Source organism: Podarcis muralis, chromosome 15 (genome assembly GCF_964188315.1).
Source record: "Podarcis muralis chromosome 15, rPodMur119.hap1.1, whole genome shotgun sequence".
Taxonomy (NCBI): Eukaryota; Metazoa; Chordata; class Lepidosauria; order Squamata; family Lacertidae; genus Podarcis; species Podarcis muralis.
The window spans coordinates 27,667,134-27,692,265 of record NC_135669.1 but is presented as its reverse complement, the minus strand read 5'-3'; the positions used below and the strand labels follow the sequence as shown (position 1 = coordinate 27,692,265).

General features: G+C 42.8%; 1 protein-coding gene across 9 annotated transcripts in view; it reads right to left on the bottom strand.

The window, feature by feature from the left end:
* Positions 1–24,799, bottom strand: part of ZBTB44 (zinc finger and BTB domain containing 44) — a 31,743-nt gene extending 6,944 nt beyond the window's left edge. The window contains exons 1-6 of one of the 9 annotated variants that reach the window (XM_028707445.2): positions 19,804–19,944; positions 17,865–17,945; positions 10,320–11,386; positions 3,476–3,560; positions 1,955–2,139; positions 674–974 (exon numbers count right to left, since the gene is read on the bottom strand). In XM_028707445.2, the coding sequence (XP_028563278.2) occupies positions 674–974; positions 1,955–2,139; positions 3,476–3,560; positions 10,320–11,337 (1,589 nt within the window). In that variant the 5' untranslated portion in view covers positions 11,338–11,386; positions 17,865–17,945; positions 19,804–19,944. Of the gene's footprint in view, positions 1–673; positions 975–1,954; positions 2,140–3,475; positions 3,561–10,319; positions 11,387–17,864; positions 17,946–19,751; positions 19,774–19,803; positions 19,945–24,287 lie in introns of those variants that run through there. The other 8 variants (XM_077919720.1, XM_028707449.2, XM_028707443.2 and 5 more) reach the window with 8 other exon arrangements.
* Positions 24,800–25,132: the final 333 nt, after the last annotated feature.

Here is a 25,132-nt window from a genome sequence, read left to right as displayed (position 1 = left end):
ACTGATATTAGAAGTAAATAATAAAGGGTTGCAACAAACATTTCTGTGTGGTAGGCTTTAAAGGGTGCGCTACCAAGTACAAGCCAGTCAATATAAAGCCGTAACAATTCAATTATTTTCAATGGGAGATTTATTTAAGTATTTGCTGAACGTCTGGCATAATCAACTTCAGTTGGTGCCTTTCCTTTCTGAAACTGGGAGGGCTATCCATTTCATGTCAGCTGAAATTAATTCCCCGTCAAAAAGTAGTATTGAAACATAACTAGACATTGCAAACCAGATCAGCCACATAAAGGGTAATTTGTTTCATTTGGATGCAGCTGTTAAAGAAGTTATGAAAACAAAGGCAAGAAGATGGGAATACCCTATTCAACACTGCTAACCTCCTCATGGATACTCCTGGTCAGTAAACCGAGGGGACTATTAATGTGAGGCAGTCTAAAGGCAACATGCTGCCCTGATTATGTGATATATAGAATATTACAGTTTTTTACAACCCCAAAAGCAGAATAGAGATTATTGGTGACAAGGATGCAGTAGCCCACTGGATTGCAATAAACTGGCAACCCGGTGGGAAAAGATACTACAGGCTGCCCCAAACACAGGAAGAGATGGTTCAGGAATAAAAAAAAAAGGCATGTTTCCCTGATAGGTTTTTTGCGGTGCACCTCACCTGCTCTGGAAGTAGTTTGCTAGCTCTGACGCTTCATGGTTCAGACTCCTCAGATGAACGATTAAATTTCCAGAGTTGGTGAACATGGCGCCACATGTTTTGCACTCGTAAATCCGAGGCTTGCGGATAATGTGCCGGGAAACCCGCATGTGGTGTTTATATTCCCCGAAGGAAGTGAAAGTGGCACTACATATCTGGCACCGGAAACAGCGTTTACCTTCGTGCTTCAGGCGATGCATCTTTAGCGAATAAGCCCGGGTGAACTTTTTCCCACAACGGTCACACTGAAATGGTTTAATGCCTGTGGGAAGACAGAGAAGGAGGAAATTGACTCTCCCCAACTTAAGCCAATGAGGGGCAAACTCCATTCTTCACAGACTGTAAGGGCAGAAGCTTCTACCTATTAACACGGAAACTGCTTTCTGAAGCTTCTAAGAGCTGTCAAAGGCTGAAAGTAACAGCAGTGGTTTTTCAAAAAGCTGGGAATATGAATCTTTCAATTAGATATCAATCAGCTGCAGGATACATAACTTAAATCTGATGTAGTGTTGGAGCAATAATGCCTGGATCACATGCTTGGTAATTTTGTTATGCTTGCAAGAATGCTTTCGGTCGGCCACAGTGCAACATTCTTTGCACTCTTCTCCTCCTCATGGTAGACAGATGTTAAGACTAAGCAGTCTTTCCTCTCTGCTCTTGATTATACAGGTTGACTGAAAATGCACTCCTAAGTTTCAATCCTATGCACACCAGCTAGGAGCAAGTCCTACTGAACTCCATGTGTGGTATGTGCAGAGGGAACAAGTTCCAATCACTTCTTCCCTCTGCATATCTCCTAAACCTGTTCCCTGAACCCCGTAGAGTAGATTTAAGGGGCACAGGAGGACATGGGAGAAGTCCTGTTGCATAAGCAGACCTTGTTCTGCGCACTCAACAACTTAATTGAACCCCATGCAGTGGAACTTCTGAGTTGACATGCAGAGGATTGTGTTGTTCAGTTTTATTGTTTTACACAGCTCCAAACCCTTATGAAAGCATCTCTGTGCATCATTTTAATTTATTTTTCCTAGGAAGGCTTTGAACTCCTAGCTATAAGGCTCCAATGTGGAAGAACAATAGCCTAGCTATTGTTATTTATTATTATTATTAATAATATTTTTAAGGCCCAGCACCAGCAAGGATATGGCTGCTGAGTGAAAAAAGATGTTGCATGCTCTTTAAGTCACATGGGGGTTGCGATCAAACAATGCATTTCAGAAGCACAATGTGGAAGGTCCTTACCTGAGTGGATGAGCATGTGCTGTTTTAAGTTCTGAATACGGGTGAATCGAACACCACAGGTGGGACACTGAAAAGGTCTATCAGGGCCATTTGGGCTGGGTCTCTCTGTGCTACTGGTTGAAGGAGCAATATAGAGCTGGTAAGGATACTGGACATTCTCCAATCTGAAGAGGCAAGCAATCACTCTTTTAGAGGGAGATCAAGGAGAAAAATGTGAAATCCCTAAACGCAAATATGAATGTATATAAAAACAACAACAAAACCTCAACAACAAATTCAGTAGCAAAACTGAAGTTCATTCTGCTAAACGGTATTGAATCCCTCAATCTCCTAAAAGACTGTTTTGGTTGCAGTGGAATTCTTATGGAAACTGATGAACAGCATGCTGGTAGTCAATGCATGAAAATGAATAATTTGCATTAAAATACTGTCACAGTGAATTTACAACTGAATCATTCCTAAAGTAAGCCTTTCAGAAAACTGGTTACATTTGTGATGGGCTAGTAAAATCAAGAGTGCGGCTGCAGAAAACCAGGCTTAAATTCCACCTCTCATCTGAATTGCTCGGGTGGCCTTGTACAAGTCACAACAGCAGTGACTTACCTCACCATGCTGTTAAAATTATTTATGAATTTGTACCCACTGATTTTATATAGAATCAATGCAGTGCAAAATAAATAAAAACACAAAATAAAATAAACTACCAAATAAAACCAAAAGCAGACGATTATACAATAAGAGACTGATAGTTCTGAGACTGCACACTCCTTCCCCACACCCCAGCTCAAGGTTTTCCTGCCAGCCTCAACCAAGGTTGAAGATTGGCATAAGAACTGTTGATACAATGAAAATGGTATTTAGTGAATGCAATTGGTTATGACTTTGGTATTCAATCACCTTTCCTCCATGGTGTAACAAGGGAGTTAGGTTAGGCTGAAAATTGGTGACTGATCCAAGGTTACCCAGCAAGCTTTCTGACTAAAAGAAATTTGACCTTCTGGGTCCAAAACTACTACCACACTGGCTGTTTTATTCTGGAAGGCTTTTGGGAACTTTTTTTTCCTTAAAGGAAAGGCTTTTAACAGTGCCGTGCTGTTTTTATTATCTGTATTTTAATAAATTTGTTTTTTTAACATGGCTTTAATTCTATTATAGTTTAGTAACTTTTTAACAATTATCTTTTATATGTTTTTAGCTTTTTGTATTTTATCTGTGTTGTTTTAAATTCTGTAAGCTGCCTTATGTCCCAGTCTGGAGAAGAGGCAGGATACTACTACTACTACTACTACTACTACTACTACAATAAATAATAACAATGCCCCTCCTCTATTCTTTAGTTAAAATCTCAACCTCAGAACCATTTCAGCACATAATCAAGCACTAACATTCACAACCTTTCTAAATCATGTGATCCATTAGATATGAACTGTATCTTACTCTGCACAGAAATTGCATACATGTGTGCAGTCTCACAGTATCCTAGGCCCTGCAGAACACTTCTCACACTGTGTGTGTACGTACCGGTCATCATCATCTGCATGAACGTTACCACCAGAGGTACTCTGGAGTGTTGGCAATCCCTCAGTGACCCCTTCATCTATTGAACCTAGGCAGTTAAAGAAACAACACACATTAATCTTCAGTTTAATAGAAGCATGTATGCACCAAGATATATAATCAGCTCTGTAAGAACTTTACTACTTCGATTACACATTTCAAAAGCCAATGATCGCAAGGATGGCTTAATAAATAGTTCAATAATAAGAATGTGTGTCTCAAAATAACCGACTAAAATCACAATATGTTTGATTTTGGGCCCATGGGTCTGGGAACTACCTACCCACGTTCTGTTATTTTTATCTGCCCTAGGTACTGATATGGTCGGACTTGTATTAAGCTTTCTATCTTGCTTTTATTTTGGACCTACTTGTAGAGAGAGAGTAAGTTAGAAGTATTTTTCTGAAAAATAAAAAAATATATACTTTTTATTTAGCTGTAAATTAATCTATCAACTCAGATTTAAGTAGAAAATACCTTGAGAGGGATATCAAACTGACATGTTAAATGGTGCAATGCATGCAGAAAGAGGCAGAGACCAAGTGCCCAACTAAAAAGTAGTCTCTGAAGTTCACATCTTTTTCTCACAAGCTCCCTCTTCTGTGGCCCCCCAAACATGATTTGTTGTATGCACAATACACTCCCAAGCAACCTAACCACAATGCCCTGTTTTCTATGCAGTAAGTTTAGAACACTACTATGCACAAATGCAAATACCTGTTTTACTCAGTCTACATTTAATTCTTTGTATCTCTCAAATCATAATTGTAGCGTATCATAAATATTCAAAACAGAAAAAAGGAACAGCTATTTTATTAAATCGTATTAGAGATTATGTAATTTAATGTTCTTTTACGGAAAACACTTCTTGGAGAACATCACTGTTGCAAGTGTGGCTTTGGAAAGATGATGCTTGGGCATTGATTACTGAGGTTGATAAATTGTGTATGCCTACTTTTCTTGGCCAGACCTTGTCCACCATTCTTAAAGCGTCAGCTCCTGGCTGGCTCATTATTAATCTGAGCCTGTGATCCTAAAAATACCAGGAAGGCCCATCAAACTCTGTGGGGCTTATTTCTTAGTCAGCACTTAAGTCAACAAAGCCATTTAAATGGTACAAGATCCCTAAGTGAAGATCTATTGTTTAATTATGTTAAGAATTGTAACTTGTTAAGAAAATAAAAACAATGGCTTTGTACACTCATATAGTTAGCATAGTTTTAACAACTTATTCAGATTGTGATTATATCAAACAGCAGATTCAAAGAGCAAGCTCTAGGCTGCAGGCATAAACAAATAAAAACAACATAAATGTTAATTACACAGTGGTACCTCAGGTCACATCACCTTTGGGTAACGTCATTTCGAGTTACGAACTTGGCAAACCCAGAAGTTTATACTTTTGGGTTTTGTCGTGTGCGCATGTGCATTAGCACTCTATTGTGCCGTGCGCATGTGCAGAAGTGGTGCCTCCGGATGCGGACTTTTCGGGGTAAGTACGGACCCCCGGGACGAATTAAGTTCGTATCCGGAGGGTCCACTGTACAGTATGTACATTATATATTGAAAATGTCTGCGTGTATGTAGACATTTGCTTGATTTTTTAATCCATTTATTAAACAAAATTGAAACTATTAGGCAACACAGATTATCTCTGTAGTCATCTTCACAATTATAAGTGAAAAATCTGGCAGATGCTGCCAATGGCCCCCTTCCAGCTCTAATCGCATGCAAATAAAATATACATCTGCAGTAAGTTGCACAATAATGCAGATGGGGATTACCATTCAAATACACAATAAAATGTTCATGCCGTCCAAAACGATACAGGGCAGATAGGACTGTATCTTCACTTTGATACATAGCAGAATTATGTCTACTATTCTCAATCTAGTGAGGGATATGTCTGTGTTAAGTCTGATTATGCACCCAGATCTACTTAAATGGATCAGGAAACGAGGTCCTCAATATTGTTTCCTTCTCCTTTTCTCTGAACTCTGCAAAATCTTTCCTCATATTGTCTTCCTTCCTATAAACCAGCTATGAAAAATACTAACTGTTCTAAATGTTTGCCTCAAACCTCAATATAAAGGTAATTCCTCAACCTTTAGCCTTCCTCTGCTATCTCAATACTATTGATTAAGCTTATGGCCAAGGCAAAGTGGGCTGGGGTGGCCTATGTTTTGTTTTGCATTAAACCAATGATCTTTCCCATTCTGTAACACTGTATCAGCTGTGTTTAAAGCTTCAAGGCCATTTTACTCACTACCAGTTATTTTGTATAAATATTCTAATCATAATAAATTGAGTGCTTCTTGCTCTTTCCCCAAAGCAGGCAAGATAACATTGGCATCTATTGGTTTTCTGCTAATTTCCCCCCAAATAAGCAAAGCAATATTGGTATTTACAGAACAACTGTGGCATGCAGTAGTCTCCAGTAAAGATGTAAGATACAGATTTATATGAACGTGCCTGCAAATGCTAGTCAGGAAGGACGGAAAAGTTTGATTTTGCTGGGCAGGTTGGTTCACCAAGTGTTTTCTTTTTCTTTTTTCCCTGCCAGCAAATGGTTAATGAACAGCACTGGCCCGGGGTTTCAGGAGAGGGAGCTGAAAAGGAGAGGTTTTGGAGAGACAGTTTGGAGGTTAGGATAGAGGTTGGGAGATGGGGAGGGTGGGGAGAGGAGAGGAGCATGAGTTGGTTCTGGATAGAAACATCCACTCTGAGGAATATATCAAAGGCTAGAGAAAATAGTCTCTGCGCTTAGTGTGAAGGACAGTGTGTGGTGTCCTGTAAGAGTAATAAGCCAGGAATTAACTGGGAGGCTGAGGCTGAGCCAGGAGAAGTAGAAGCTGGAAAGATACAGTCTTCTTAGGTCTCACTTAGGTCAGGAGGGGAGAGATTCTTCTACAAAAAGAGTAGACTCCCAAACCAGTTAAGAGGGGTGTGGTAATGCCTTGGGTCTGTTACTTGGAGTACCTCAGGAGTAAGGTTGTCAAAGGGGTGTGTAAACTGACAGGAAGTACCACCTTGTTTAAGAACCAAAGTATTAAGCGGCAACAGCTGTGAAACAACTGAGAAAGAACTGAAGTGAAATAACATTACAATCTGAAGTACCGTATTTTTCGCACCATAGGGCGCACCGGACCATAGGGCGCACCCAGTTTTTTTGGGGGGAAATAAAGGGAAAAAAATTATTTTCCCCCCAGGCGCGGGGCTGGGGGAAGCTCGAGCTTCCGCCGACCCCAGCCCCCAAACAGGCAGCTCTCTGCAAGTGGTGGGAGCGCTCCCGCTGCTTGCTGAGAGGTGCGCGAAGCCTGGACGTGCTGAGCTCAGCGCGCGCAGGCTTCAGCATGCAGGCAAGTCTCTGCAAGCAGCGGGAACACTCCCGCTGCTTGCGGAGAGGTCCGCGAAGCCTGGACGTGCTGAGCTCAGCGTGCGCAGGCTTCAGCATGCAGGCAAGTCTCTGCAAGCAGCGGGAACGCTCCCGCTGCTTGCGGAGAGGTCCGCGAAGCCTGGACGTGCTGAGCTCAGCGCGCGCAGGCTTCAGCATGCAGGCAAGTCTCTGCAAGCAGCGGGAACGCTCCCGCTGCTTGCGGAGAGGTCCGCGAAGCCTGGACGTGCTGAGCTCAGCGCGCGCAGGCTTCAGCATGCAGGCAAGTCTCTGCAAGCAGCGGGAACGCTCCCGCTGCTTGCGGAGAGGTCCGCGAAGCCTGGACGTGCTGAGCTCAGCGCGCGCAGGCTTCAGCATGCAGGCAAGTCTCTGCAAGCAGCGGGAACGCTCCCGCTGCTTGCGGAGAGGTCCGCGAAGCCTGGACGTGCTGAGCTCAGCGCGCGCAGGCTTCAGCATGCAGGCAAGTCTCTGCAAGCAGCGGGAACGCTCCCGCTGCTTGCGGAGAGGTCCGCGAAGCCTGGACGTGCTGAGCTCAGCGCGCGCAGGCTTCAGCATGCAGGCAAGTCTCTGCAAGCAGCGGGAACGCTCCCGCTGCTTGCGGAGAGGTCCGCGAAGCCTGGACGTGCTGAGCTCAGCGCGCGCAGGCTTCAGCATGCAGGCAAGTCTCTGCAAGCAGCGGGAACGCTCCCGCTGCTTGCGGAGAGGTCCGCGAAGCCTGGACGTGCTGAGCTCAGCGCGCGCAGGCTTCAGCATGCAGGCAAGTCTCTGCAAGCAGCGGGAACGCGAAGCCTGGAGAGCGTGAGGGGTCGGTGCGCACCGACCCCTCTCACTCTCCAGGCTTCAGCGAAAGCCTGCATTCGCACCATAGGACGCACACACATTTCCCCTTCATTTTTGGAGGGGAAAAAGTGCGTCCTATGGTGCGAAAAATACGGTATCTTATGTTTTACCCACTTTGTGTCATAAACTTCCTTTGTTAAATAAAATCTTTCTTGTTTCTTTGGTCAAATTCTGCCTGAGACTCCAAATCATTAAGTTTTCCCTCACACAGGTCCCCCCCAAGATAATCTGGGGTGGTTTGTAGGAATTCATGGAATTGGTGTTCTGTGAGGTGGGTGCACTATATTTAAGTGAGGGCGGGCCCAACGGCACCAGGGGAAAAAGTACCGTTGCACCGTCACAGAAGGCATCTAGTTACTTCTGTGCCAAGCATGCAATAATATCCCAGCCAAAAAAGGAAATGATCGTACGATTAAACTTTTAGTTTAGTGACACAGTGCTACTCTAAAATTGTGTTTTTAAAAGATATCTTACTGAAAATATTTGACAAATATAATTTCTGTATGCCCCCTACTCCCGGTAAACCACAATGCATGATGTGGATTATGGATCAGTAAATAGATTAACCAGAGAAGCATCAGAGACATGTGCTCTCTTAGGACTGCTGCCTGCCTCTCTCTGATGATCTTTATTCTAGAAGTGGGGAAGCTCAAGTAAGGAACAGAGAGCAGTGCAGTCAAGCAAGAATCATCAAAATGCAATCAACTTCTTGAGCAAGAAACCCACTGAAATGAAGTTATGCAAGATGCTTAAACAGTATTTATTTCATAGGGGATAATGAACCTCCTAGTGGACTGCACCCCTCATCTTCAAGGACTCCAAAGACACCCACCCTGCAGAGAACATTCTGTTTGCTGGTGCCTTGTGTAGTTACTAATGGCAGCCAGCAAGGAGCCTGTTCTGAAGAACGTCAGAAGAAAATCCTGAGGGCCTGAACCTTGAACAGTGCCCCAGACCACCAGCATCTTCTTGAAATCCCATTTTACAGGACTGGTAAGAAAAAAGGAGCGATTGAGGAACAGAAGTCACAAAGCAGACATTACTGTGGGGGCCCCCCAATGCAGGAATAAACTATAACAAACGAAACTCAAGTACACACCTGATATACAGTCCATCACTGAAACAGATGAGGCAAACAAGTATGCCTCATGCCATACCTTAAGTTAGATACATGTTGATTTCTGAAGTAGCCATGGCTAATATTGCCTCTTCCCTCTCAAATGTATGGAATTATGCCTCCAAATTCCCAAGAAAACTGAATAAAGCTTGACCATCTGCAACAGCAGTTACTTGCTGTACCAATGGAGTTCCAGCATAAACAAGGACTACCCCATTCATTTCAATGTGGGACAGACTCTGGGGACATGAAGAACTGCCTGTGACACCAGACAGGAGAAACCCTTTAGATGCTGGTACCCTTGTGGGCTTATATGTATCCAGAGCACCTCAGAGTTTTAGATCAGATCACAGATCTTTTAGGCTGGCAAGTTGCTGTTTCCCCTTGACGCTGATTTCAGGTGGGGTTTTTTTTTGTCTGCTGAAGCTTCTGTTTTCCTTTAAATGATGCAATAAACTATATTCCACACTTTTCATGTAATGATTTTTCATAACTGATCGCATGTCACTGGCAACTTCTTCTCTGAACTCCCACTTCCATGTGTTTAAGGGCATGGGTCAGATTACATCAGTCAAGTGAACCAACTTCTTGCTAAAGGAAAGCTGCCAAGGGGGAAAGAACACTGTCTCCCCAATTAATTTATAAACCACATTCTCACATTTCTGGCAGATTAGTTATAAAGCGTCTAGTAAGATAATGAATAACACATTCACATTTGTGTGCCTTCAATTCAAAGAAGATTCACAACTGCTAAAGTCTGCAATAGCTCTAGTAGGTGAAGCAATTTAATTTGAGCAGAAATGCTACCAATATAGAATGTCAACATAAGAGCTATTCAAAGCATGATGCAAAAATAGCAACAGAAATATGTTGAGGCATGTGCCACTGGAAAACTGTTCCTGCTTCCTTAAAGCAACAATGCAGTTGAGGTAGCATGACTGGACAGCTCAGACATTTCCTCCCTGAAAGGATCAAGTCAGAGAGACTAGTCACCCCCCACCCTTCAGGGCTGTAAGGCCATAATCATAAGCACACTTCCTAGGGTGTAAGACCCATAGAACTCAATGGGATTTACTTCTAGTTGAGTCCACTCTGGTTTATTTTTATCCCACTTTTCTAGAGGATAAAAAATTCCCACAAAAAGCATTTACTTCTGGGTAAATGTGCTTAGAATCAAACTATAAATGAAGTGTTTACGTTGCAAGACAGAAGATTCAACACTGAGTTGCAAAGCCCATCAAAGGCGCTTCACACTATTTAGACCAAACAAAATGGTTGAGGAGCAATGAAAAGCAATCAGTGCTAGTAGATACCATTTATAGAAAAGCCTATAGAGCTTGTTTGAAAAAAAGTGTCAGTCTATTATACGAAATATTTACATAACAAGATTAAGCCTTTGCACACAGTATCCAACAATATCCAATAAAACCACAACAAAACATATAGAGTGACTGTACCTATAGATGAGGACTGTGGGCTGATCAAGAGGTCCTCCTGAACTTGTTCGCTTCCTGGAACTGTCTGTTGATCACTCAGAGAACTTTGGGATGCACTGACAGGCTGCGATACTTCCTCATGGACTTCCTCATCGCTTAACCTTTCCACTTTAACACGCACATCTTCTTCAATGACCAGAGGTGAGCTGGCCTTTGTGCTCTCACAAGTCACATAATCAGCAATTCTTCTAGCTGCTTCAGATGGACCAGGCACTTCTAGAGTCCGAGAATTTTCTACTTGCTTCACCTTCTCTGACTGAAGTCTTCGGTCGATTCCAAAAGGGAAAGTCCAAGGAAAAGCTAAAGAAGAGTCTATAGGGTGACTTCTAGACTCTGCATAGGAAGCTGAAGGATTCAGAACCTGTGGTGAGTTTGTCTGAGTGCTACATTTAAGTGGACTTTCTGGCGACATGACTATGTAGCTTTTACGTTTCCGTCGTGACTCTCTGCAAACAGGAATGGTTCTTTCCACCACACTGCATTCAGAGGAAACTGGAGAAAGGCTGCCATCTCGAGAGGTAAAGTTGCAATTTGCACTGTTTTCCTGTCCTGTATCTAGCACCTTTTCTTGCTGGCTACTAGGAGTGTTCCACAATATGCTCGACTTCATGAACTCGGAACACGTGCTAGCAACACTGAACATTTGCATATAGCTGGCCGCGGCCAAGACATCAATAATATTTTCTGTATTAATAGACAATGTTGCTGTGTATGCATATTCCAGAAGAGGCATGAACCCAGTCACTGTCACGTGATGCAGGTCAAGTACACTTTTGCCATCATCCTCTGCTTGGCCAACCAACTTGGAACGGAAGAAGTCACTGCATGCAGCCAGTACTACCTTGTGTGCTCTGAAGATTTTGTCTTGGACACGAATGGTGATGTCGCAGAAGTGTCCGTCGTTACGCAGCATGTTAAGCTTCCCAAGCATCTCCTGGCTGTGTGCAGGGGAATTGTGGGTAAATGTTTTGACGCCCATTTTCCTCCGATATTAGCTAGGATCCACAATGCAAGAGATCAAAATGTGCCTAGAAAATAAATAAAAAGTCAACTGTGAAATTAATGCTGTCTCACAGTTACTATGAAAAAAGTTCAGTGCTTGGGAATTCATCAGAAAATCTGCCATCACTATGTGTTCAAGTCCAACTCCATAGGAATGCCCCAGTCAGTAATTTATTTCTATGCTGCTACAAAGGAGAAACTATTCTGTTAGTTTGCTGCCCACCCCAAATGACAGTATGAGGCTGAAATTCTACATTACTGTTGGTTGAGAGAGGATAAATTACTGACCATAGTTTAATATGTTACGGAAACAAGCCTGCCTGAGCTTCAGGTTCAAGTGCTCCCCATTCTTTTCTTGGGTGTGGCTGCAAGAAGGCAACTGGAATCCATAGGTTGAGGTCACTGAAGTTTATTGAAAAGAAGCCTATGGTTTAGTTGTACATCCAAGCTGGGCCACTAACTTTGGCAGTACAGAGTAAGGATTGTTCTTAACAGCAAGTTCTGAAAAACTGAGAAGTTTCACTTTGGTCATTCACTGATAATTGGGTTAGGGCTGGAATAGGAGCTGGACAGGGCAAAAGGAGGGCCAAGGTATCAGGATCTATGATAGTTTAGCTCATAAGAGTGTGACAGACAAGGATTTGTTTGGTGACTCAGGTTGCAATGAAATGTACACTTTCCTGGGCTTAAACCCACATGAACACAAAAGAGTTTACTTCTAAGTAAAGCACAGAATTGCATTATCATTGCAGGGTTGTTGTTTTTTAAAGATTAATTACTGTATCAACAAAGCAAAAATCTGCATCTAAATGCAAGACTAGCACCAGTGTGGTTAAAAGTATAAAGTTATGGAAGGAAATAAAAGATCATGCATGTTTAAGGCCGCCTGGCATCTACCATGTATTTTACAGGATAACAACTAAAACTTCATTTTAGTAGCAGTCTAGTTGTCCTGGTAAATTACTCATCACTCTGTTGAAAAACAGCCAATTTTGACCTCATTTTCCTGTCTTGTTCCTGCTTTCTCACTCATCATATTGCAAATTACTTCAAGAGAAAATAATTTGTCTTCTGGAGCACAAAATCAACTGACTAGCATTATGGAGATCACATGGTTCATCTACTTCAATAGCTGAAAATTATGAAGGAAACGCTAACAATATAACAAGGGAAAGACCCACTAGATTGGCTATACATGGATTTAGAATTGTGCCCCATTTAGAAAAAAAGAATTAAGCACAACACAGTTTCTGAATGAAATTGTCTGCAATAAGACAAAGGTTCTGAATATCTATTAGCCAACATAAAATTGATTTCAATAAGTCCAAAATATTACTGATTATAAACTGATCTTTAAAAAATCCTTCCTTCTAATTTCCCTATCAGGTCCAATGCTGGATTGGGATATATGGGTCCTGGGCTCCTCTGAATTCCTCATTTTAGGGGTTTCTGCTACCTGGGAACCCACTGGAAGCACTTCTACCAATCTGATCATTTGACAGGTGTACTGGGAGCTCCACACTGGCAGAGTGACACTGATAGCACTCTGCAGTGTCTAGCAGGACTGGCTGGGGGGAAATCTCTGCCCAGTCCAACACACACACACACACGCTGGCACAAATCAGGGTCTGGGATGCACCTGTAGTCATGGGAATGATGCGGCAGTGGCTTTAAACCTCAACAGCAATTTAATCAAACTAGCCCTAGTACAACTGAGTGGCTGGATGTGGCCAATGGCTTTTCTTTATTCTTCCAACATGATGGGTCTTCTCATCATTCTTAGCCTAAATAGTAACCCAATCTTTTCTTCCCAACTTTCTTGCCGTAATCTATTAAGTTGTGCTAAGTTTAAGGCATCTAACTAATTACTATAGAATGGTTATTGGTACACTCCTGTGAGGCTAGTAGTTTTAATATATAAATGCTGAGGTGCACAGCACTTGAACGCGCTAGTAAGCAGAGCCTTTAACCCTACTGAAGTATATTCAACCTTTGACTTTCTACCTTAACCCCATGTCAGAAACTTGCAAATCCAACTGGAGGTCCACATCCTTGGCTCTTTAATTAGCCACAGCTTTTAGACTCTAACCTAGCAGAAAAGAATAATCCTGCCCACTCACTGCAACTTGGCAGGATGATTATGATAGTTGCATCTAAGGGCAATGACAACAAATCTTTAAACAAAAAGCACACTACTCTTCAGAAACTTTAGCACGGCAAGATGGCTATCACTCCAGTAGTATTTCTAGACCAAGTGAACAAATCACAAGAGATGAGGCTACAACCGTTTTTCAGATCTTGCTGCTTTCAATAATACTCATGGAATTCTAAATATAGCACAACAGGCTCCTTATACTGGAATGGGCATCTCAGGTCAACTTCTTAAGACAGTCTTATCTGAAAGATAACTTATAAGTATGAACTTTCCAAAGCTGTGCTATCCAAAATAAAGCTCAATAGCTCCTGGTAGCTTACATGCAACCCTGCACAATGTCCTACAGAAGTTAGAAGGATTTACTTTATTTAGGGCATGTGGATATTGCTCTTCAAGTAATTATCCCAAGAAAGTTTACAATGGAAACAAAACAAAACAATTAAAACCAATGTAACAAATAACACAATTAACATAGCAATAAACTTCAATATCCATTAAATTACAACCTTTTTTCAATACTGGTCTGTAAGGTACCTGGGTTTCATGCCATGAAGTGCTTTAAAGGATTAAAACTAGCATCCTGAATTGAACATGAGAACAAACAAGTAGCATACGTTTCTCAGAAATAGTAATATGTTCCCAATGGATCGCCTCAGCTAAATTCTGCTCCTCTATTCTGAAATAACTGTATCTTATTAAGAGTCTCAAAGGGCAGTTCTGCCTAACACATTATAGTGGCCTAAATGAGATGTCACTAGTGTGGATCAGCATCTCCCCAAAATCCCTGTCCAGGAAAGGTCACAGCTGAAGTACCAGCCTCAGCTGCTAGAAAGCACTGCGCCAGCACAAGGACCCTAAAGCAAACTTGAAAAGGCTTGATCAAGGAGTACTTCTAAGCTGTGAATCTGATTTTCAGAGTTCTTTCTCAAATAAGGGAGCTGCCCAGCCCCAGCGCCTTTGTCTTATTGTAATTTATTATCATTATCATTACTACTACTACTATTACTATCAGTTGTCTTACATGTGGCTGATGTGAAAAGGGTGAATTTCAAAAAGGGGATCATTTAAGAAAGGAATTTTAAAAATGCCTTTACACAAATCTATGCATCCACATTTGGAATACTGTGTACACTTCTGGCCTCCACACCTAAATTTTTTTTTGCAGAGTTGGAAAGGTGCAGAGCAGGGAAAACAAAATAAGCTACTCTCTTATGAGGAACTGTCAGAATGTCTGAGGCTTTAAAGCTTAGGGGGGGATTGAGTTGGTGGTTGTGAGGACACATGATAGCAGGGTATAAAATTATGCATAATGTAGAAAAAGCAAATAGCAAGAAGTTTCTCTCATACAGTACTAGAACCTGAGGCCATCCCATTTTCACACACTGTACAGTTTAACTTGGGAATTTGCTCCTACAAGATGTTGTGATACAGACTTGGATGGCTTTAAAAGAGGGTTAGACAAACTCATGACTAGCCATGGCTATTATGTTCTACCTCTACCACAGAGAGGCAATATTCCTCTAAATACCAGATGCTGAGGAACAACAGCAGGTGAAAGCTAGGGTGCTCATTCATGTCCCAATTTTGTGCTTCTCAGAGGGAGCTGATTGGCCACTGGGAAAATACTGGACAAGATGTGCCTTTGGTCTGATACAGAACGGGATTTATTATTGTCTTTATTTGCTCTCGCCTAGTTGATTACTACAACCAGATCAATCAGCTCTCTTCTACTGCCCCACCTGATTTAGACCTACTTAGGAAACACAGACACCAGCATACTGAAGACACCTAACTGCAAACCCCTCTCACACTGGTTTCAAAAAGGTGTTAAATAACATGGCGGATAAGTGGCAACTTGCAAGACCTTTGGTATAAGCCATGCAGATTGGATTGGAATACTACACCACTATGCTCCTACCCTGCCTAGTCAGTCCAGAAAGATACCATGGTTGATGGTATAAAAAGCTGCTGAGACGTTGAGAAGAATCAATATGGTCACACTCCCCCTATCTTGCAGTTTAGGTCATCCATTAAGCGACAAAAGCAGTTTCCATATCAAAACCAGGCCTGAAATCATACTGAAATGGGCCTAGAACAGGGGTGTGGAACTTCAGCCCTTGTCTACCCAGCACTCAGAACTCTGCCCAAGTCACACTCTCCCACTCATTCACTGGTCTTCCTCTAGTGCTTTTGCCTGGTTAGAATATGTCCTTGATTTGTGGCAATAACTCTTGATTGTCAGATGGAGAGTGGTGTCTGACTGCATCCATCTTTGCTACACCTTAGAAGGTTGCATCACAAGGGACTATGGTCATCAAGCTGAATTAGGTTCCATACTCCTGGACCAGAAGATCAGTTTCATCCAAGAGACCCTAGTCACACAGTCTTCACTCACTCAAGCACTTTACCCCAAAAGGGGATTATTTGTGATGGGCTGACAGCTGTTATACCCCTTGGGGTCCAGAGTTGTTATAATTCTTAGAGGAGCAGTTGTCCCAACTGCCTCCTTCAAAGCAGGCAGAAGCACTTCCTGTTACAACGACAACGTTTTCCTGAACCCAGGCAGTCTATCCCCTATGGCTAGCTGCTATTATGCAAGAAGGGCAAGGCTCAAGCACGTAAGTCGATGGCTGTACCTCTCCAAGAATCCTGTTTACCTCTTCAGGCTGCAAATAGAACCAGTTCATTTTCAAAAACAAGTTCCAAAATAAAAAGGTAAAGGTAAAGGTACCCCTGCCCATACGGGCCAGTCTTGACAGACTCTAGGGTTGTGCGCCCATCTCACTCTATAGGCCGGGGGCCAGCGCTGTCCGCAGACACTTCCGGGTCACGTGGCCAGCGTGACAAGCTGCATCTGGCGAGCCAGCGCAGCACACGGAACGCCGTTTACCTTCCCGCTAGTAAGCGGTCCCTATCTACTTGCACCCGGGAGTGCTTTCGAACTGCTAGGTTGGCAGGCGCTGGGACCGAGCAACGGGAGCGCACCCCGCCGCGGGGATTCGAACCACCGACCTTTCGATCGGCAAGCCCTAGGCGCTGAGGCTTTTACCCACAGCGCCACCCGCGTCCCTCCAAGTTCCAAAATAAATATCCCTAAATGTAAGTAGGTTAAACAGCAGCAATACATTAGGATATTCAATTAAACCTTATAAAATGGTAATGGTAAAGTTAGCTGTCCTTCATTTGCATTTATTTGATTTATCCTGTTCCATTCCAGTCCATAGTATCTTTGAAAGGAGAAAGCTTTTTTTTTTTGCTCAAAACCTGTGACTGAAAGATCTGCACCTTTCAACTGTGAGCTTTCACTTTAAGCTTCACAGACGTTAGAAAACTGAAGGGTTGCTTCAACTGAGACAAGCTCCAACTTTTTAAAAGTATGTTCCACAACTATATTTTCAAACATTCATTTTTTACTTAATGCAGAAATATAATGCAAGTGAGAAGAGTAAGAGGCTGTTATCAGTATGACCTCGCTACTATATTGCAGAAACAACATGTGTGGCAGACGCCCAGATTCACCCCTGTATGAAATACATAAAGACAAGTGTGCATTTTCATTTCAAGTGGATCATTTGGGTAGTAATTTCGCAGTAGCTCTGTTATCATGCAGCTATGGCTGGAACCCGAGGTCAAAGTCTAGGGTCCAACAGCTGGGGGGAGGGGGGAAGCAGGAAAATGACCAGGAAGATTTTGGAGGACGACCCCCATGTTAGCACCTGTGCCCCACCAGGACTGATGCTGGTTGTCAAACTTCCTATCATTTTATTTCTATAATATGTTTATACTCAGGAGGTAGCCAGCCAAGCATGGGAAGGTTACAGATGCTCATTTTATTCTACCAGTACTGCTGGTAGAAAACTAAGAAATGGATCCCCAAATGCACATTTGGGTTAAAGGCGGGTCTTGAGTCTGAAAAAGTTTGTGACTATTGGTCTACTCTAGATGGTGTTATGATTTAAGCGAGTTTAAAATGAAAACTCATGCTCTATAGAATTTTTTTTCTTTTTTTAAAAAAGAAGCTTGGCAAGTATGAATTTTGTTTTTGAGCTAACATATCAGAAATCAAGAAATAGTTGTAAAGCGTGGATTTACAATAGAAGACAATGAATATATCAGTTCTTCTTCACAAGTGGAGCAACATACAAGGATCTCCATCTCCCCTAGTGAGACCATTAAGTCCAGCCTCTAAAATTATCTATTGACCTGTAAATTGCAGCAATTGTTTGACTTATTTTTTTCTTATGAAGCTTTTAATTTCCCCCCAAAACTTTTCACTTTTTCTTATTTGTGCCTCTGAAAAGTTACCTTCCCAAAAGTGGTTTTTCTCCCCTGCGGCTTCCCACTGTTACCTGTTTTTGTGCTTCTGTGCTCAGATGTTCAAGGTGTGTATGCATTAGTTAACCCATCCATTCAACTTATGTAAGCCACTTCTGTAAAAGGAAATGACTTTCAGGAATCTTTCTCAAGTTTAAACAAGACAAGTACTTGGCATTGTCCTCACCCTTTCTAAATCAAGTCAATTTTTAGTCAATTGTCTGAACAAAACAGTATCTTTAGAGACCGCCCCCCCCCCAATTTTGTCCCCCTACTACTGCATAACTGATGGACACAGCAACATAACTAGACTGTCTTAGAAAAACTGCTGAGTTCAGATGTGTTGCTCTGCTGTGTTTGTTTTTTATGTGTGAATCAAGACCTGGCAAATGAAGATAATGACTGAGTTGGCAGATTTGGCTGCAGTTTTGGGTGTGTATTTGTCTCTGGAAGGAGCTCTTCCATCTATTTACCTTTTTCTTGCCCTGAGCCATAGGGAAAGGTGACAAGTGAGTTTTAATTAGCTATTTGCATTTGTTGCAGACGCCTTAAAAGAAATAGCCTGGAAACTGCCTTTGCATGTAACTTATCTGAGGGCTGTGCAAGACTGCTTATGGTAAAGCACAGAATGGCAGTGGGGGAAGAAGAACCATAGAAGAAAAAGACAGTTTACTAATGCTCAGAGACATCAACGTATTACTTCAATGTACATGGGCTAAGCTCTAGCACTGCAAATCACTTCTGGTCTCAATGGTAGAAAACCCTGGTTCAAATTAAATGGAACCAGGGAAGAGAAGGTAAGATGTTCATCTGTGGAGTCATACATTTTACTGCATATAACTGCCAGTTTGCACAAAAAGAATTACTGTTTTGTTTTTTGTCAATTAGAATGTACGGAAGGAATCCAGGTAACGGTGGCCTCCTATGCAAAGTATGTTTATTTGAAGTTTATTATGGTGAAAATTATTATTGTTCTGGTCCATGGGGTCACGAAGAGTCGGACACGACTAAACGACTAAAAAACAACATGGTGAAAAGGCCCCACATCCCCTCCTGCCACTATGGAACTTTTTTCTTAACCCAGAATAAACCTATGTATTATAAAGTTTAAGATTAGATTCCTTCAAAAAAAGTGGCTCATATTAAGGTACAGTACATCAATAACGTGGCTTTTTGTAGGCTAGTAACTTTTGTGAAGTTATTTGCAAGGCTCATAATATACACGACTGAACATAAAAACTTTGTTATTTCACCCAAACAAAACGACTAAAGCAGGCTAGATATTTAACTTTCCAAAAACTAGATCCAGCTTTGTCTAACTCTAACCTAGGGGTGGAGGGTGGTACGGGGAGAAGCATCTTATAAGATCCAAAACTGGGCAACTTGTTTTGAAGGACAACTTTAACAGGCTGGTAAATTTCATTTGACCATTAATATGGCAGCTACTTCATGTTACTATCTCAAACAGAAGTTTCTTGAATGTCAAATTATAAAAGCCTTCAAATGTGATAGGATACTTCAAACAAGGACAATCAACTTGGCATGAGCTCCCAAATCCCTTTCACTTGCTCTTCTTCCTTCTGTAGCTGCGGAGCAGTCTGAAAACCTGTGCTATAACTGCTGGCTGCTAGACACTGAACTGATTTTAGTGCACATGTTGAGGTTTTGCAAAAACCAACTGGGATGCTGCTATCTAATGGGAACAACTGAATGATTAAAAGAAACACCTCTACCAACTGTAGCTTTTTGCTGAGAATAATAGCTTTCATATTCAAATTAGATTAATACCTGAAATAAGCAGATTGGGTCCATTTTAAATAGCTGAGCAAGCTGCCTATTTCTGCTCAAGCAGTACCTGCTCTAATTTCATCACATGGAAACCTACTTTCAGGTAAATGCTTTTAGGAAAAGGTTATTCTTACCAAGACCAGTGGGACTCCTGGTAAACATTCTGAGGTTTGCAGTTTTACACACCTGTCTGCTTTGGGAACTGTTTGGCACAGACAACAGGCCTGCCGCACAAAGCCACAGCAAGATAAGCAGAAGAGAGCTGTCCACTTCAGTTTGGTACAGGTGCCTTTCTACTTTTTGTAGCGGTACTAGATGGATGGGCTACTGTACAGAAAAGGGACAGAAACTTACTTTTATATAACCTGCACTATCTACATAAAAGCAAACTAATGCCATCACATTTTATCCCAAATCTTAGAGAACTAAGTGCCTTAGAATTTCACCAGAAATAAGTTCTTAGCTGCTAATCAGTGCGTTAATTGCATTGATTTATGGAACTATTAATTAGATCCATTATGAACAAAGAGCACTATTTATTTACTTTTCATTCAATCTAAGAACTTCTAGAATAATTTTGAATACGAATCCCCAAGACTACCAACTAACAAGGCATGCATCCCAAAATACTACTACTACCTGAATTGTTTCTACCATGATAAGCTTCAGAGTTATACCACCAGTAGATTTGTATAGCCCTTTTAATTGTTCAAAATGCTTCACATGCATTATCTAGTTTTTACAACAACCCTGCAAGGTAGATCAGTATATTCTCCCTCTCGATATTACAGATGGGGAGGACTGAATCTGTGCGTTTATGCCACCTAACCATTTCATGGCAGAGGGTATAAATGAACCAGGGACCTCCTGATTTGTAACTTATCTCTATAGCCACTACACTATGTACACTAGTTCCCTTGCTTCCATGATAATTTTAAGCCAGTGTGATGTAGTGGTTTGAGAATAAACAATGGCACCTGAGTTTCTTATCTTGAATTAAATACTTGTTAACTGTGAAACTCATTGAGCTGCCAGTATCTAATTTCCATCTCTCAGTCCAACTTACTGCACAGGTTTGTTGTGAGACCAAGAACATCACCCCTGTTTCCTTCTTGGAGGAAGAACACAAATGAACAGGCATATAGGAAGACAAATATTTGGGTTGTGAAACAAAGTCAAGTGTGGATTACGGTAACCTTTTCCCACTTTAGCTCCAACCTTGAAATTTATCTCTCAATAGGACATTTCCTGATGCAAATGTGCCCCAGAATGTTAAGCAGTCATATCAAATGCTCACAGCTGGCCCAATATGCACATAATGCTAAACCATAGTTAAGTGCTATGAGGACAAGCCTATAGAAATTTGAGCCAAGCTTGAGCTATTCTCCTCACACGTGGCTGGGAGGAGGGCTTCTACCAAGTTAATTTGGCTTAGCATTGCACACAAATTGGGAACTGTGGTTTTACAACAAGCAATGGTTAGTTGCTAGACACCATGCTTCAAATCATGAATTATAAAACTGGCTTGCTTAACTAACCGCAGTTTGTGGTAAACCATCCTGGGCATGTGGGAGGATGAAGAGGGTGGGTGGAGATACAAAATCAATGTTTCACTCAAGCACACAGAGGCTTATCCATACAATGTTACATGTAAACACACATGCTAACTTGAGCAAGTTGAGCATTCTATACCTTTCCCAACCTGGAGGCAAGCATAGACATAGGGAAACCCTGAGAGTAAGCATGATTTGAACTTTTAACCTGCAACACTATGGTCAAAACCTTCTCCTGTTTACCAGAATGTAGGCTCCATTATCTTATTACCTGAAGTAACAAAAACCGCACATGCACATTTCTTTCCTTGTGAATTACCAATTTGGTACTGGGCAACAAAATGTGTTCACTGGCAAAGGTGTGAACTACAGAGGAGAAAGCAAGCCCCTATTTTTTATCAATTACCACAATGTGGCCAGTCATATTTGTAATCATCTTTAGGAAGAAAAGTCTATACAGTAGACCCTTGACTTACGTTACGTAAACTTTGGGTGCGAAAGCAGCAAACCCGGAAGTATTCTTCCAGGTTTCGCCGCTTGCGCATGCACAGAAGTGCTCTACATGCCATGCACATGCGCAGAAGCAGCGCCTCCGGTTGCAGAAACTTCAGGATACAGCTGGACCTCCAGAATGGATCCTGTCCGCAACTGGAAGTACCACTGTACACCATTTTTTAGTCCACCTGTGCTTTCTCCTTGGATGAAAGATCATTTAAACACAATAATGGTTCTAATGTGGGCTTGTTAGCATCTGGTGAAATAAATTCAGATTTTACTTCAATCAGCCAATGACCCTGAGGGTCATCTAGTCTAACCCCCTGCAATGCAGGAACTAAAGCACCCATGACAGATGGCCATCTCTCCTCTGCTTAAAATCTCCAATGAAGGAGTGTCCACCACCTTCCAAGGCAGTCTGTTCCACCGTCAAACAGCTCTTACTGTCAGAAAATTATTCCCAATGTTTAGTCAGGATCTCTTTTCTTGTAACTTGAATGCATTGGTTCAGGTCCTACCATCTGAAACAGAAAAAAAACCAAGCTTTCTCCATCTTCCATGTGACAGCCCTTTAGATATTTGAAGGTGGCTGTCCTATATCTCCTCAGTCTTCTCTTCTCCAGGTTAAACATACCCAACTCCTTCAACTGCTCCTTTATTATGTTGGTCACCCTCCTCTGATAAATCAAGGCTAAAATCCGATGCAGTTTGACAACCTTATACCTACTGATTTTAATAAGAATCCACATGCCCAACTTCACAAAGGATAATGCTGCATAGATTAGAATCCTTACTTTCTCACAATAATCTTGTAAAGCAGACTACAGGTGAGCAGAAACAGAATCTCATCCAAGACCATCCCCAGTCAGAGTTGGGATTTGATTCCAAGCTATCTCTACACAAGTTCAATACCGTCAGCTGGCCTATGGTAGTTTATCTAGAGGTACATGCAAAAATTAAACACCTTACAACAAAGAGTCACTGACCAAAATAATAACAATCAACTTTCTGTAGTGAGATGTCCCAGTTTGTACGAAGAGAGAAAAAAGGAAAACAAAGCTATACCTTAATAAATGTTGATGCAGGAGAGAATTGAGATGACGTTAAGAAAAGACAGGGAAAGAAGTAACTTGAAGGGAATGAGGTGGAGAGTTACATAGGAAATAATTGTACAGGAGCAACAGATTACATACTTCCCAGAATCTTCTCGGTTTTTACTTGCTTGTTTTTAAACAAATGTCTGTGCAGTCACTATTCTACTAAATAAGTAAGTGAAAACCTTCTATTAGCTTCCAGTGTTCCAGTTTTTAAAAAATCTTATGTTGCCTTTCCCTTATATTCTGTAACCTTCTATTACCCCAAAATGTCTGCCTAAAGGTCTGCTGGGCACCGTGGCATATATAAGGAAAGATAGAAGTCAATACAGTATGTAAAGGAAATGGAGTTTAAAGAAATTATGTAAGAATTGCTGCACAAAGAGTGAGGTTTTAAGAACAGAAGATGTATTAAAAAAAGTCTTACATTGTCAACAGGTGACAGATGCCTATGTTGTGGATTAGCAAATGTTATCTACATCACAGTGTAAATAAAATTAGCCATTAAGAAAAGATATGAGGTAGAAAGAGGCATAAGATCAACTTTTAAAAATAGAAGTGTAAGTGCAATAGGGCCCAATGGGAAATCTGTTAAGGGGTGACACAAGGAAAGGATGGCTAAACTATGGACTGCTACCACTGTAAAACCTGAGAAAAGAAAGCAGGGTGGATAATTGACAGACAGCAAGGCAAACCTCAGGGAATTGACAATGATATTCAAAATAGATAAAAACCTGAAACAATGCCAAGGCAGCCTATTACAGCCTTCCCTAACCTGTTGCCCTCCAGATGTTACTGGACTCCAATTCCCATCATCCTTGACCATTGGCAATGCTGGCCAGGGCTGACGAGATCAGAAATCCAACTACAACTGGACAGCACCAGGTTGAGCAAGGCTGGTCTATTCAACAGTTAATGGGTAAGGAACTAAGGGGGAGCAAGAGAAAGAGGCAAAGCCACTATCAGGAATGAATTGAGCAGATGCCTGGTTTTAGGAAATGGTGAGTAGACTTATTGTTATTGTTGGGAATGATTGGCATGGGAGAAGCATGTATGCATATTTAATAATAATAATAATAGTAAACAGGTGAAGGCTGGTGAGGCAGTCATACTTATAGGCTGTGTTTGTGTGCAACCATGCAATACATGAATGTATCCAAATTTGCTTATCCCCCTTATCCAATCCCCCCCACGTGGCTCCTTTCTTTTTGTTTCCCATTACATCCTGGCGGGGTGGGGGCCTTCCCGTTACCTAAAACCCAAGTAAATAAATCACAAACAGCAGACGGAAAGCGACAGGGCGGGAAAATCTCACGCAGGAAGGAGGCGAGCGGGGACAGGGGGATGCCGAGGGGTACCAGCCAAGGAGGGTCACAGAGCGCGCGGGTGGGGGTTAGAGAAGGGGCGGGGCAAGTGCAACGAGGGGGCGGGGCTTGCTTCTGTGTTTCCCTCCACCCGCCCCTCCTCCTCCTCCCGAATCCCAAACCCACCCACAGACCCCCGCCAACCTCTTTTAAGTCCCCATTACCTGCAATTGGCGAGGCCCTCTCCTCCTGGCCTAGTCGGTGTGTGTATATATGTAGATATATATATAAATATATACGACTTTCTGTATATATAAATATATGTGTGAGAGGCCGAGCTTTTCTTTTCCGTACCCCTCCCCGGGCCCAGAGGCGGCGGCGGCGGCGGCGCCTCCTCCGCCCCCTTATCTTGGCCCGCGTCTAGGCCCGTGCTGGGCCATGGCGGCCACCGTCGCCGCCACTAGCCCCCTCAGCCGTTGGTTCTTCTGGGCTCGCGCTGCGGGCGTCAAAATAATAAAAAGGGAGGGGGGAGGGAGAGCAAGCGAGGCCCGCGCGCCCTTACGCAGGCGCTCTCAGACGGCCGGGGGTGAAGCGGCGGAGGGGAGGGGGGGTTTAATCTTAGAGGAGGCGGCGTCGCGGGGCCACTCACGCGCTGGCTGGGCGGCTGGCGCGCGCGCGGGGCCCAGGCGCTCGAACAGCTCTCCTCCTCCTCCTCCTCCCCCCGCCCTCCTGCCTCCCTCCCTCCCTCCCTCCACGCCAGCCAGCCAGCCTAGCCTAGCCTAGCCGGGCACTTTGTTTGTGTCCCACAATGCAACGCGGTGGCGGCGGCTGTTGTGAAGCGGGAGGGAGGGTTGGCGGAGAGCAGTGGGCGGGGCCACGAGCGGTGGTCGGAGAGGGCGGGGCCAAAACTGAAGGTTGGGGAGGGGGGAGGCGGCGGAGGGAAAAGCGTCTGGCGTCGTCTCGGCGCGCGCGGTGAGCTGGGGCGCGCGCTCCGTGTTTCGCGCGGCGGGGGCGAGCCGCGAGTACCGGGCCTCCTGAGGGGGAGTCGCTATAAAGCTTATCTTTTAGC